The sequence below is a fragment of the Taudactylus pleione genome, unplaced genomic scaffold (assembly GCF_031769625.1).
Source record: "Taudactylus pleione unplaced genomic scaffold, aTauple2 ptg001137l, whole genome shotgun sequence".
NCBI lineage: Eukaryota > Metazoa > Chordata > Amphibia > Anura > Myobatrachidae > Taudactylus > Taudactylus pleione.
Genome location: NW_028285538.1, coordinates 6776120 through 6792369, shown reverse-complemented (window position 1 = coordinate 6792369; position 16250 = coordinate 6776120). Strand labels below are relative to the sequence as shown.

General features: G+C 44.1%; 1 protein-coding gene across 2 annotated transcripts in view; it reads right to left on the bottom strand.

Annotated features, from left to right (window-relative positions):
* Positions 1 to 16250, bottom strand: part of GALNT13 (polypeptide N-acetylgalactosaminyltransferase 13) — a 531019-nt gene that overhangs the window by 182904 nt on the left and 331865 nt on the right. For both annotated transcript variants that reach the window (XM_088462019.1, XM_088462018.1), the window contains exons 6-7: positions 15453 to 15570; positions 4362 to 4542 (exon numbers count right to left, since the gene is read on the bottom strand). In XM_088462019.1, coding sequence (XP_088318145.1) covers positions 4362 to 4542; positions 15453 to 15570 — 299 coding nt within the window. The remainder of the gene's footprint in view (positions 1 to 4361; positions 4543 to 15452; positions 15571 to 16250) is intronic.

Sequence of the window (16250 nt, the reverse complement as noted above, 5' to 3'; positions counted from 1 at the left end):
CTGAATCAGGGTCTCTGTCTATTTCATAAGGATAGTACAAACATATAACATTAATGTAATAATATCACTTTTTCAAGATGAAAATATTTGTCTCAATCATTTTTAGGTTGGTCATAATATATTCCATAATATAATAATGGTTCCCAACTTCAAGTAGAGTTTAGTAGCATGTTTGACAGAAGAAAAAACAGGAAAATGTATATGTTTTCCTCTTATATGTGACTCAACACCTGCCCCAAATCCCAATCCCTATCCTGAGGACAGTTACCGCGTGTGGAGTGATAGGTGCCTGGACATCCGCTCATAATAAATATATTTATTAAGGTATTTACAGGGTCCACAGAGCCCATAATTCTGTGAAAATCATTCATATAATTTTAAAAATATATTTCAATTGTCTATGTACTAGTTACATAATGCATAATATTTGTATAGCCTAGAAAATTAAAAATGTAATCTTAGCTCCTTTCTAATCAGTAGCGTTTCCGCATCGTATTGGAGGTGACTCGGCGAGGCTGACATAATACCAGGGCGATAGTTTAAGTCTCGTTACAACACTGAATATCCTAAGAAAATATAGATAGACATTTAATTGTCCCGAAGTGGTTAATTAGCACTGTGCAGTGACCAGACAAGCTGTTTTTGCTAATATAAGGGGTCAGTCCTATTCCATGTGAAGGGTGCCAGTTGCCATTGCAACGGAGTCAAAACACCAGCAATGGCACCGCACCTCGCACCATTTGCGGCCCGCCCCGAGCCTGAATTCACTTAATTTTGCTCTGAGCCCTACAGGGCTGCAAGCACTTTTAGGCGAATCTGGGCTGCCATCAAGCGCAGCCGTTGTCGCTATGACTTGCACCCGCGAGTACATTTCGTGCAATTGGATTGACCCCTAAGTCTGACCTCAGAACTAAGGGCCTGATTCAGAGGAGGACATGCGGCGGCATGTCTCAGCCTGCGACTGCGTCTGTTTACGCAGTTGCAGACACTCCGGCGGCTGACTTCCAACAGTCATAGGAGCATCATTGGTGCATCTTTGTAGGCAAGTGGCAGATCAGAGACACCGCTGACGGGCGTCTCTGTACAAATCCCTGCGGCTGCAGATTTTGCATATTTTCGCAGAACCGCAGTGTACAAAGTAGCAGCCATGACAGGATTAGCTTAGCTAAGTTATCCAGAGGGCCAGCGTACTTTATATCATAAATAATATTTGGTTTGATACTCAGCGGAATTAGAGTATAAAACTGTACTAGCAAATTAAATTAAAATGTATACCAATAATGTGTCAATTGTTAGCAATAGCGTAAATTCTCAATTTATCAGAATATATAAAAAAGTAATCTAAATATACTATGTGCATTGTATATATATATAATATATATATATTTATATATATTCCATAGACAAAAAACCTTACGGTTTCACATGTCCCATTAAGGCTGCTTAGACATGACCTGAATATTCACAAAACCTATTAATTTTCTGCCACTCCAACTCCAAAAAGCAATGAAATTAAGATCATTAAGGCTGACGCCTTATTGGACGTGTTCCTTGCGCAATACAGATATGGTATGCCATCACACCCTGTGGTCAACTGCAGATTCAGCATTCTTACAAAATGGTGGAGCTGCTAATTCTCAGAATTGTGTGCTCATTGGAATACACACATGCAGTCTATGCAGCTGAGGTTTGAGCAGTTATGTGGCTCCCACATCCCACTCAGTGCCCACAATATTCCCATTTGACCACCAAAACAATCTCACTGGCTTCCAACATCCTTGCCACTGCATACATCCATCTAATTTAGAATACACATTCAGCTCCCTTGTTTTAAAAAATATCATACTCTGTCTATGCATGTACACTTTCTTCCCCTATATGCCTCCATGCTGCTATATATTCCCCAATGCCTACTGCTTTGTGGTCTCCCAACTGTGATAGTTTGTGTTCCCTCATCCGCACCTATGTTTTTCCCCAGCCGCACCGCCTGGCATCCGTGCCTTCTCCACAGCCACGTTGCTGTCTTTCTCTCATCTGTGGCACTCTTTCTTCCTCCATCTGCACTACTCTGTTCCCCAAACCGTGCAACTCTGTCTTCCCCCACCACCCGCACCACTATGTATTCCTCCCCATCCACACCAATCTGTCTTCTCCAATACCTACTGCTGTGTGGTCTCCGAACTATGGTAGTCTGTGTTCTCTCATCTGCACCAATCTGTCTTTCTCCATCTGCACTGCCCTGCATCCGTGCCACTCTGTTTCCTTCTGCACCACTGCCTTCCCCTAAGCCACGCCGCTATCTTCCCTCTGTGGCACTCTTTCTTCCTCCATCAGCACCACTCTGTCCCCCCCAACTGTGCAACTCTGTCTCCTCCCCCCCACCCGCACTACTCTGTCTTTGTACCCATCCACACTAATCTGTCTTCCCCAATCCCTACTGTTGTGTGTTCTCCTATTTGTGCTAGTCTGTATTCCCTTATCCGCACCAATCAGTCTTCACCCGTCTGCACTGCTCTGTCTTTCCATGTCCATTCCACTCTCTACCCCCATCCATGTCGCTGTCCCCCCAAACCGTGCCACTGTTTCCACCCATCCGAACCACTGTTTTCCACCCATTTGCATTACTTTAGCTACCCCCCACTCTGTACTGCTTAACCTCCCTCCTCTACACGCCTTTGTGTCTCACCTATCCATGCTGTTGTGTCTCCTCCCCCCATCCACACCACTTTTATCCCATCTGCACAGCTCTATTTTCTGCTTTGACCTCAGTTGCATAGACTGCATGTGTGTATTCCAATGCGCACACAATTCTATGAATTAGCAGCTCCACCATTTTGTGAGTGACAGCAATCTCATTCTGTTAGAGTGCTGAATCTGCAGTTAACCACAGAGTGTGATGGCAGACCATATCTGTATTGCACAAGGAATACGTCCATTAAGACATCAGCCTTAATGGCCATAATTTCATTGCTTTTTGGAGTTTGAGTGGCAGAAAATTAACAGGTTTTGTGAATTTTCAGATCATGTCTAAGCAGCCTTAATGGGACAGGTGAAAACGTAAGGTTTATTGTCTATGGAATTTCATAGCTTTTTTAAAATGTATTAACTATCAGGGTTTGGATGAGCAAACCGGGCCACCTGCAGGGGAGAAGGGCAACAAAATGGTACACTAACGCAGGTGGAAGAGGGGACAGCACACAGGAGGTTGGTTTGGGCGGTGCAGAGTGCGAGACGGCTGTAGGAATGTGGGGTAGCAGCAGCAGCGGTGGTGCAGAGCAGTGCAAAGGGGGCATCAGTGGGTGACACTGGTTGTGCGTATGCACCTGAGAAAATCAAATCAATAAGTCACAGATGGATGAATGCAGCAGGGAGATCCATCTACGCGATTATGTTAAAAATTGAATGTGTAAAAAAAAAAAAAAAGTGTAGCTCCGCCCCCCCCAGAAAACAAACAGCCCTGGGCTATGGAGCCCCAGCACTATTTGTGCTAAACACAGGGGACAAACGACGTAGGGGTCCCCCGTATGAAGCATAACTAGCACCAGGCTTATCAGAACCAGTCCTGGTTGCCAAAATACGGGGGACTAATGACATAGCCGGCCCTGGTTCTGGAAATACAGGAGCAAAAAATGCATAAGGCAAAAAGGGGCAAAAAATGCTAAAGTCCTATCTCTACAATGGCACATTTCTCCCCCATTATCCAATCTGTCCAGGGCCTGCTGGGTGGAATTGCCTACCTGCACTTTATGCAAAGAAGAAGCGGTGGCTATGCCTTCTGCTTTTCCAAAAGCCCATCCTTGCTGGGCCGCAACGCTCATCTCCTCCGCTTCCTCTACTCTTTCATATTCACGTCTGCTGCCTAATCTCCTATCATCCACCCGCTCTCCTCCCAGACCTACCAGCTCAACTTTGACCTTGTGGCAATGACAATAATAGTGAGACGTGCAGCTGTATTGACCCACCGGGTGACTGTAGAGGAGACATGTGACTTTGCATAGTGCTGCTATTGGCCAGCCACTCCAGCAATGTCCATACTGATAAAAAATAATTGGCTGGAATCAATCACTCCTGCTATTTTCTGCACAAATTTGACCTTGTCTTCTTTAGTATCCGGCTGATAAAATTATACACAAAAAGCTAACTATATGCTGTACTGCTGATAAATATGCAGCCAGTGGAAAATATTTTATGGAATTTACCCTTATCACCCATCTTCATGAGAATGCAGTCTATCAATTCACTTGGAACCAATGACATCACTGAGACATGAGACGACCATATTCCGCAGTAACTCGTTCTCATTAATATATTCCAACTCTCAAAATTGCTGCTTCACTGTGTGTGAAATTCAAATAATTTACCTGGTGATATTATATAGAAGAAATCCTTAAAGTCGTCCATCCAGACTTCTGCTAATCTTCTGTTGTTCTTGTTGATCACATGACCCGTTCCGCCAGGGAAGGTATAAGGAGTAGCTTTCCGAAACACATGTCCAACATGAGAGCATGTTACAATTTCAAGTGATCCACCACACTGCCAAATCTAAAGTAAAGAATAACATATATTAATGTCAATGATATTTTATTGGAAACGTTTGTTAAACTTAAAGCTGTAACAATTGATGTGTATTTTTTTCACTTCAGCACTCCCCCAGATGACATGAAATCTATATAATAAGCAAGAAAGTGTGTGTATGTGTCTGTCTGTTTGTTTATCCTTTAGGCACGGCCAGAGGTTTGTACCTAGCTCCACCAAATCTGGCATAGTGGTGTAGTTTGACCAGGATTAGGTTTTTGGTTATATTTGAATTTTGTCAGGGCCATGGAGGTCTACATGGTGCCCACCCACATTTTTTAACTTCTTTACAATACTGCACAGTTTAGCCTCCTTGATTGTTTAAATTAATCATTAGGGATGAGCGGGCTCGGTTCCCTGAGAACCGAACCTGCCCGAACTACGGGGATCCCAGGCAGATCCGAGTCTGCTCGGGTTTTCCCACCTGACTCGGATCTGAAAACGAGGCAAAATGTCATCATCCCGCTGTCGGATTCTCGCGGGTTTTGGATTCTATAAAGGTCTTGTGATTGCCGCCGGTTTATCATTCCGGCTGTGGAGAGTAAAGAGGGAGGGAGCTGGGATCTGTGATCTGTGCTGTTGTTGCACGCTGACGCTGTGCATAGGGGCTGGCTACTGTTGTCCATATAGGGGCTGGCTGTTGTCCTGTCCATAAGGGCTGGCTGTTGTCCTGTCCATAAGGGCTGGCAGGCTAGTGTCTATAGAGGGGCTGGCTGGCTGTTGTCCTGTCCATAGGGGCTGGCTGTTGTCCTGTCTATAGGGGCTGGCTGTTGTCCTGTCCATAGGGGCTGGCTGTAGTGCTGTGTTGTCCAGGGGGTGCTTTGTCTTCAGGGGTGCTCTTCACCAACCCCCAGTGTGGAAAAAAATAAATAAATTGCGTGTTAGTAGTGTTAGCCACACTTGTCATCAGCACAGGGGTGCTGTGTTGCTGTCTGTTAAGGGGCTGTTGCCTCTTTCAGGGGTTCACCCCAGTGTTAAAAAATAAAAAAGAAACAATTAATTTTGTGTGCGTATTAGCCACACCTGTCATCGGCGTAGGTGCGCAGGGGTGCTGTGCTGCTGTCTGTCGATGGGCTACTGGTCCCCCCAAAATACACATTTTTTTGGTATGTGTGTTAGCCACACCTGTCATCGGCATAGGTGCGCAGGGGTGCTGTGCTGCTGTCTGTCAAGGGCTGCTGTCTCTTTCAGGGGCTCACCTCCAGTGTTCAAATAAAAACATAAACAATTTTTTTTGTGTGCGTGTTAACCACACCGGTCATCGGTGTAGATGTGCTGGGGTGCTGTGCTGCTGTCTGTCAAGGGGCTGCTGCCTCTTTCAGGGGTGCTCTTCATGCCCAGTGTGAGAAAAAAAAATTTCTGTGTGTGTTAGCCTGCCACACCACCAGTGTTAAAATAAAAACTATTTCTTGTGTGTGCATGTTAGCCTGCCACACCACGAGTGTTAAAATAAAGACAATTTTTTTGTGTGTGCGTGTTAGCCACACCACCAGTGAAGAAATAAAAACAATTAGCCACATTTATCAGCAACGTAGGTGCGCAAGGGTGCTGTGCTGCCTGTGTCGTTTATCAAGAGGCTGCTGTCTCTTTCGGGTGTTCTCCCTCCCAAGTGCCCCCTAAAAATAATTAATCAATCAATCAATGTGTTTTTTTACTGTGTGTGTGCGTTAGCCATGGCATCACAAACGCCTCTGCTGAGATTTGCATAAACATTTTCAAAGGTGAAAATAGAGGATATGGTTTAAAAAATGGAATAAAGCAGCTAAAACTGCATTCTCTAATTATAGTGTCCCTACTCCCTACCCATGGCCCCTCTACCTGAATTTCAGTGAGTCAGAGGGGCAACTCCATGCAAACGTACCCCAGAGTGCAGCTGCTCCTCCTGTAGCCCAGGTCAGAAGATGTGTAGGGTCTAAAATGGAGATGATATGGTCTAAAATGGAGCTCACATCCACTAAAGTGGACAATGAATGCCCAATCTAACTGAGAGCGCAGCTGTAATTTATACACAACACAGGATGGGATGACGATATAAGCTTGGGTGATGGTATAATCTGGGGTGATGTATACATCATCTTCTTCACACAATATTAATTTGTCCCCACTTGAATCCACCATTACAGACGCCTCTGTAATTTTTGCACGTAATTGACGGTAAAGGTCGTTCTCGTAGAATTTGTAGTTCATTTTGATGGACATCATCTTTTCCACATTTTCGGGAAGTAGTCTCATGCTGATCACTGACAAGGTTCCTGGCTGTGCTGAAAACTCTTTCTGAGCGAGTACACACTGGAAGTGGGGAGCTCAGGTAAAGCAAAGACAGTTAATGTTCATGTTGCCCATAGCAAGTGGCAACATGAACACTTTTCCTTTTTAGAAACTTAAATATATCCCCAAATTGCCTCTTTTTCCTGCCAGTAGTTATTTACATGTATCCCTTTCTCTTCAAATCTGTGTCCGTTGGGAAGAAAAACAATATCTTCATCCCTTCTAGGATGAAAATCCACTACCAGTAAGCAGGCATGGCGCTCAAGAATTCCCAAGAAAGACTCAACGCAAGACTTAAACCTTAAATCTGAAATGTTGCATTTAATGCTCTGTTCTGCTTGTTCACATATCTGATCTGGTTAAGTGGACAGTTGGAACAACGGCAGTTTGAAAGCCACTAACTAAAGGTGCATACACATGGTACGATCTGTACCACCGACTTGAAAGATATTGTTCATCCTGCCACATCTCTCAACAGGGAAAATTGACGATATTGTCCAAGTTGGCCTGCATGCATGGACGATGAAAGATATTTTTATCGTCCATGCGGGAACCTGTATCGTTGGTCAATCGTTCACTGCCTAAAAATGAACGATATGAACGCTATATCGTTCAACGATATCATTATTGTTCATATCGTTCAGGAAAATCGTCCCCTGTGTATGCAGCATTACTCTGTTTTTTTTAATGTCCCTGTACAGGTTGGGAAATGCCTTTACAGAAGGTTTGCAAAGGATTATTTAAGTCAAATGTTTTTGGAAAGCACTATACAGAAGCAGGCACAGGATTCTCAAGAAAGACACAACGTAAGGCCTTAAATCAGGGGAAGCCAACCTCAGTCGAGAGCTACTAACAGTTCACATTTTACAAACCACCTAGCAGGTGCACAGGTGTATTCATTACTCAGCACCACATTTGAAAAGATCCACAGGTGGAGTTAATTATTTATTACAGTTGTGATTCTGTGAGGAGACCTGGAAAAGATGCACTGTTGGTAGCTCTCAAGGACCAGGGTTGGCTACCCCTGCCTTAAATCATAGATCTTACGCTTCTCCACATATCTGTGCTAGTAAAGTGGCACTTTGAGGCCACTAACTAACTATGTTTTTTTAATGTCCCTGTACAAGATGGGAAATGCCTTTACAGAAGGTTTGCAAAGGATTATTTAAGTCAATTGTTTATTTGTTTTTGGAAAGCACTCTTCCTGGTCCACTTCTGGGATGAATATCCACTCCTAGCCGCAGAAGCAGGCGCAGGATTCTCAAGAAAGACACAACGTAAGGCCTTAAATCAGGGGTAGTCAACCTCGGTCCTCGAGAGCTCACGTTTTCCAGATGACCTAGCTGGTGCACAGGTGTATTCATTACTCACCAACACATTTAGAAAGATCCACAGGTGGAGTTAATTTATTACACTTGTGATTCTGTGAGGAGACGTTGAAAACATGCACTGTTGGTAGCTCTCGAGGGCCAGGGTTGACTACCCCTGCCTTAAATCATAGATCTTATGCTTGAGGCCACTAACTAACTCTATTTTTTTTTATGTCCCTGTACAGGTTGGGAAATGCTTTTTCATGTGGAAAGCACTAATAGAAGTCTTCCTGGTACCCTTCTGGGATGCGAAAATCAACTCCCAGCAGCAGCAGCCATGCTCAAGGATTCTTCTGTGGCAAGGACTGAGATTTTAGCAGCTTTATTAAGGTCTACCATAGAATGCTTCATTTTCATATAACAGAAATGGGGCGCAAGTGGGACGTACGTTTGTGCGATGTGTTCCTTGTGTAAACCACATGTATAGGCTACTGTTGCTGATTGATAAGTCTCTCAATCTCTCAACACTATTTGTGCTTGTGCATTTAGAGTAATTTATGCCCATTCTGTGATCAACGCTGCCTGCAGTGGAGTTACAAGTGGGGGTGCGCCGAAGGGTGACAGCAAGGTGCTGGCTCCCCCTCAGTGACAGGAGCCGGGTGCTGCAAGTAGCATTAAGTGCAGCACTCGGCTCCTGTCACAGAGAGGGAGCCGGCACTCCGCACCTCCAGCACTCCCCACCACCCCAGTGATGATAACCACGAGCCGGGGTTTGGGCAGTGAGGCCACTCCCCCTGTCTGTGAGGCCACGTCCCTACCCATGAGACCACGCCCCTGTTTCGGCCACGCGCATGGCATCCCTCCCCGAACTGGGTGTCACCACGGGGAAGGACGCCACTGGCTGCATAAGCCCCGTAGTATATAAAGTTGGGTCCTCTGTTAAATAAACAATTGATTGATTGAGGAGGGAGGAGAGGAAGGTGGACGTGTCACAATGGAGGGAAAGGATTGGTATTCGAAAAAAAATGCCCATCTCATGTAATATATTATTATATACAGTATATATGCACATAGTGGCATTTACGCCACACAGCAAGATGGTGAATAACTTGTGAATAGAGGCTGATTGCAAAGAAAACAAAAAAAAGCCAACATTAAAATGGTAAGGTGACCATCATCAGCAGCACCTATCAGCAAATCTAATTAGCATGTATTTGAATTACCCTTTACAGCTGCCTTCTCTCATTTATTTTCACGTAATCTAATACAACATAACAAAACCAATTTGCCCTAACTACATTTCAGTGGAAAAGGTGAAATCTTCATACGTTTGTAAGTCCTGGATATATTGAACCATAGACTCATTGTATAAAGCTTTCACTGTTTAAGAAGCTACATTATATGCACATTTGGTTTATGGAGTACCTTTTTGGCTAGAAAAAATATACAGTATAGACGTGAATTAGAATATACTGTAAATTATACACTGCCTCTGTTTAAATAGAAAAGAACAGCAGTTCACTGTCTGGCCTAGATGTGTTCTTATTACAGTTTAATCCTTAAGCCGGGTACACACACACTGACAGATATATTGACCGATCAATTGATCCACCAATATATTGTGTGCCTGTCGGCAAGTGTGTACCAGCGATATGTCTGTGAACGGCGTCGTTCACAGACATATCGCGTTGGCTGTGCTGCACAGCCGATGGACATATATATCTGCAGATATATTGGGACATTGTGCTGTGTGTACGGGCGGTCAGCCCACCGCCCATACACTTGCAACGGCAGCCGCAGGGAGGGGGGCGCGTCGTGCCTCCGGCCAGTGGGACCCACCCTCCTCCAACACACAGAACACAAATGATGGTTGTTCAGTGTGTATGAACATCCAACATCTGCAGATATATCTGTTTAGTGTGTACCCAGGGAGGCAAACGTAGGAGCTAAGGTCTTACAAATGAAAAACATATATGCAGGAAAGCAAGGTATCCCAAATAAAATATGTGTGGGCTGGACTGTAGCAAGGAGCATCAGTATGTATCTTGTCAAGCAAAAACAATTGCAAATGCACTTTTTAAGCTGGGTATATTTTGCCCCTTCTATAGGGAGGTGTAAGTACGGCTGATGACAATGCCTTGTCGGTAAATAGCAGCATATACTACGGGATGCGGTCAATATCCCGACAGTCGGGATGCCAGCACTTAGAATGCTGGTGCCAGAATCCTGACACCCTACCTATGACTACGTATCTTGGGTATAGCTTACAGTATGTGCAAAAATATGTGTTTTTTTGAATAACTTATAACAATTTTACTTCTTTCTCTGCATCGGCCAAAAATAGTTTTGTTCAGTTACTAAATGTAAAAACCTCTATTACTGTAAAGTGCTCAGTGACCGGATAGATACACATTGTCGGTCTTCATGCTGTCGACAGTTCAGTACGTCGACAACATTATATAAACAGGGCAATGCAAACACTGTTGTCCTGTTATGTAAAGCGCTGCAACGGTGTTAGCATTATAACTATAAACATGGTTATTAAAGTTATAATACCGACACTGGGCCTGATTCCGAGATGTCTGCTAATGCAATCGCAGCTGTGGTGCGGAAATATGCAAATGTCGCAAACGCCAGGATTTGTATTCAGACTCCCACCGGAGCCATCACAAATCCAAGGACCTGTATAGACATACGCAGCCACCGTCGCAGATCATTCGCTAGCTGGCCATCTGAGTAGCCCTATGGTTGCGCAGCATGGCAGCCTGACCTGAGACGCCGGAACCACTTTATCTTCGCATGGGATCGCAGTTGTAGGCTGAGACCCCCTGAAAACAGTTGCGACAAACCTGCATTTTTGCGCCACTCCCCATAACAGCCTTCAAAAGGAATGTCATGCTTATCAAATATATCTTCACTGCGAGCGGCATTGCTAAGATACCTTAGTATGTGCGCAGTGTGACTGCGATGCATGCGCAGTCAGCCGATGATCGCTCACCGGCGTAAATAACGGTACATATCTGAATCAGGACCACTGTTACAATGCTTTAAATAACATTATAACAGTGTCTGCATTGTCCAATCAATCTGCATATTGACTGTCGGCAGCATTAAGATTGACAAACTAACTCAGACCATTTGACATTTGCTTTTTAATTTTAAATAAATTATTCCTATATGCAGGGATGTAACTATTTGAAGGTCCCATAGCTAGTTTGTAAGGGCCCCTATGTACCACCCAAAGGTGAAAAATGTATATAACATACGTAACTCTGACAAGTAAGATGGGCCCCTCTAAGCTCTGGGCTCCATAGCAGCTGCACCCACATGATAGTTACGCCCATGCCTATTTATGACCATGGTGACCATGTCTGTCTGTGTGACCATGTCTGTGTGTGTGTGACCATGGTGACCATGTCTCTGTTTGACCATGTCTGTGTGTGTGACCATGGTGACTACGTCTGTGTGTGTGACCATGTCTGTGTATGTGTGACCATGGTGACCATGTCTGTGTTTGACCATGTCTGTGTGTGTGACCATGGTGACCATGTCTGTGTTTGACCATGTATGTGTGTGTGACCATGGTGACCATGTCTGTGTGTGTAACCATGCCTGTGTGCGTGACCATGTCTGTGTGTGTGACCATGGTGACCATGTCTGCGTGTGTGACAAAGGTGACCATGTCAGTGTGTGTGACAAAGGTAACCATGCCTGTGTGTGTGACAAAGGTGACCATGGGGAAGATTCTGAGTTGGATTTAAAGTGGCTGTGTCTGTGTGGTCCCACAGAAGCCAGATTTACTACCTTATGCTAATGGTTTTATTAGGGCTAATGCATACCTCCCAACATGATCCTCTCCATGCTCTGGTCCTGGACTTCCCTGGTAATTTATGATTGGTGGCGGCTCCAGGGGCGGGGCTACAGTACAGTCCAAAATTCAAATAGGGGAGTCACACCAACTGCCAGTGAGTCCCAGCCAGTGATGTTTGGCAGTGTGAAAAATGACAGTTGGTGTGGTTCCCCTATTTGAATTTTGAACTGCGCTGCAGCCCCACCTCTTACCAGGAAAGTCCAGGACCAGAGCATTGTGTCCCTCCTGGAGAGGGTCATGTTGGAAGGTATGCGAATGTGAGGATCTGTGTGGCAACAAGTGGGAAGACGCTCCATACACTATTTTGCTGACCACAGCTGCAGCATCATCATTAGTATTGGCATTTGCACCTGCTCTAATCTGGGAGCCTCAGAACAGGATCGAAGTACAGATACACTCCCACAAGACAAGACAGCATGGTCATCGCTCAGTTCCCACCCTAAAACACCTATTTCACGCACAGATGTCTGGCAAACATCCCTATGGCTTAGAATCTGCCAGAGATATGCAAAAATATGTAAATTCACACTGCACATGTGCTGTTTGCTAATACATGCTATTTACCTCTGTGAAAAGAGATTTGGCAATCTTAAAATCAGCCCCTATGTCTCTGTGTATGTGGTGACCATGTCTGTTTGTGTGACCATGATACACATGTTTTGTGTGACCATGATACCCACGCTTTGTGTGTGACCATGATACCCACGCTTTGTGTGTGACCATGATACCCATGCTTTGTGTGTGACCATGATACCCATGATTTGTGTGACCATGATACCCATGCTTTGTGTGTGACCATGATACCCACGCTTTGTGTGTGACCATGATACCCATGCTTTGTGTGTGACCATGATACCCATGATTTGTGTGACCATGATACCCATGCTTTGTGTGTGACCATGATACCCATGCTTTGTGTGTGACCATGATACCCATGCTTTGTGTGATCATGATACCCATGTTTTGTGTGACCATGATACCCACGCTTTGTGTGTGTCCATGATACCCATGTTTTGTGTGACCATGATACTCACGCTTTGTGTGTGACCATGATACCCATGCTTTGTGTGTGACCATGATACCCATGCTTTGTGTGATCATGATACCCATGTTTTGTGTGACCATGATACCCACGCTTTGTGTGTGTCCATGATACCCATGTTTTGTGTGACCATGATACCCACGCTTTGTGTGTGTCCATGATACCCATGTTTTGTGTGACCATGATACCCACGCTTTGTGTGTGACCATGATACCCATGCTTTGTGTGTGACCATGATACCCATGTTTTGTGTGATCATGATAACCATGTTTTGTGTGACCATGATACCCATGCTTTGTGTGTGACCATGATACCCATGTTTTGTGTGACCATGATAACCATGTTTTGTGTGACCATGATACCCACGCTTTGTGTGTGTCCATGATTACCACGCTTTTTGTGTCCATGATAACCACGCTTGTGTGACCATGATACCCATGCTTTTTGTGACCATGATAACCATGTTTTGTGTGACCATGATAACCACCCTTTGTGTGATCATGATACCCACGCTTTGTGTGACCATGATAACCACGCTTTGTGTGACCATGATAACCACACTTTGTGTGTGACCATGATACCCATGCTTTGTGTGTGACCATGATACCCATGCTTTGTGTGTGACCATGATACCCATGTTTTGTGTGACCATGATAACCACGCTTTGTGTGACCATGATAACCACGTTTTGTGTGTGACCATGATAACCATGCTTTTTGTGACCATGATACCCACATTTTGTGTGTCCATGATAACCATGTTTTGTGTGACCATGATAACCATGCTTTTTGTGTGACCATGATAACCATGTTTTGTGTGACCATGATACCCACGCTCTGTGTGTGTCCATGATAACCACGCTTTTTGTATCCATGATAACCACACTTTGTGTGATCATGATACCCATGCTTTGTGTGTGACCATGATAACCACATTTTGTGTGTCCATTATACCCACGCTTTGTGTGACCATGATAATCACGCTTTGTGTGTCCATGATAACCACGCTTTGTGTGACCATGATAACCACGCTTTGTGTGATCATGATAAGCACGCTTTGTGTGATCATGATACCCATGCTTTGTGTGACCATGATACCCACGCTTTGTGTGTGACCATGATAACTACGTTTTGTGTGACCATGATAACCACGCTTTGTGTGTGACCATGATAACCACGTTTTGTGTGTCCATGATAATCATGCTTTGAGTGACCATGATAACCACGCTTTGTGTCACCATGATAACCACGCTTTGTGTGACCATGATACCCACGTTTTGTGTGTGACCATGATAACCACGTTTTGTGTGTCCATGATAACCACAGTTTGTGTGACATGATAACTACGCTTTGTGTGTCCATGATAACCATGCTTTGTGTGACCATGATACCCATGCTTTGTGTGTGACCATGATTACCATGCTTTGTGTGTGACCATGATACCCACACCTTGTGTGACCATGATAACCATGTTTTGTGTGACCATGATACCCACACCTTGTGTGACCATGATAACCATGTTTTGTGTGACCATGATACCCATGCTTTGTGTGTGACCGTGATACCCATGCTTTGAGTGTGACCATGATACCCATGTTTTGTGTGACCATGATAACCATATTTTGTGTGACCATGATAACCACGCTTTGTGTGACCATGATAACCACGTTTTGTGTGTGACCATGATAACCATGCTTTTTGTGACCGATACTCACATTTTGTGTGTCCATGATAACCACGCTTTGTGTGACCATGATAATCACGCTTTGTGTGTCCATGATAAGCACGCTTTGTGTGACCATGATAACCACGCTTTGTGTGACCATGATAACCACGCTTTGTGTGATCATGATAACCACGCTTTGTGTGTGACCATGATACCCATGCTTTGTGTGACCATGATACCCACGCTTTGTGTGTGACCATGATAACTACGCTTTGTGTGACCATGATAACCATGCTTTGTGTGTGACCATGATAACCATGTTTTATGTGTCCATGATAATCATGCTTTGTGTGACCATGATAACCACGCTTCGTATGACCATGATAACCACGCTTTATGTGACCATGATACCCACATTTTGTGTGTCCATGATAACCACAGTTTGTGTGACATGATACCCTTTTGTGTGACCATGATACCCATGCTTTGTGTGTGACCATGATAACCATGCTTTGTGTGACCATGATACCCACACCTTGTGTGACCATGATAACCATGTTTTGTGTGACCATGATACCCACGTTTTGTGTTTGAGAATATAACCAAACATCAGCAATAATTTACATTCTTCCTTTCTGGTTTTCGGTACTGTTGGGCTAAAGGGTTAGAAATCCAGTATCTATGAAACCAAAAATAAAATAATAAATAACAAAATACTTACTCTGAATGACATTTCCAGATTTTCTCCACCCCATATATCCATTCCTGAATCATACGTCCCTAGTTCTTCAAAATAATTCTTATCAATGGAGAAAAGACCTCCAGCCATTGTAGGTGTTCTGGTGTGAATAGAGAAAGCACACTTTGAAAGATTGTACAGTATAATAAAAGTTTGGATGTCTATAACTACAGTGAACTATTATAGCAGCTCAGGGCCTAACTCAGATATGTACAAAACTCCAGTGTTCATGTACATCTCCGATGGTTTGAAATATGCGCAGAACCATCACTGCTCATGTGCAGATAGCGTCTGACGTCTGGCTGAGCTAATGTGTGGTCATCAGGCCGGGCATTGGCAATTGCTTGTTAGCAGAGATCCTTATCTGAAAAAAGATTTGGCATATTGTAGCCTATACACTACAATGATTAGTGCTAGCGGTGCCACACTCAGTGTAGCTAAACTTTGCAGAGCTTAGTAAATATGGCTTTTACGCAGTCCTCACAGAAAGCTCATAGAAAGATATGGGGAACGCTTTTGCTGTTGCTAAGAGGGGGACACAGCAGATATCTCCAATACCTGCTCTGATACCCCTCTGGTAAATGGCCTAGATAATTAAAAATTAGTTGGTTTATTATGATAAAGAGCCCCACAGTCTGCCACCCTAATGACCCAGACAGTTGGGGTGTATTGTCTAGAGACATGTAACACTTTAGTTACATTGTAGCTTGTAATACATGAGAACGTATTGGTTAGTCTTGTATTGTTACAGTCACAATGTGTAGAAAGAACAGTATTAAA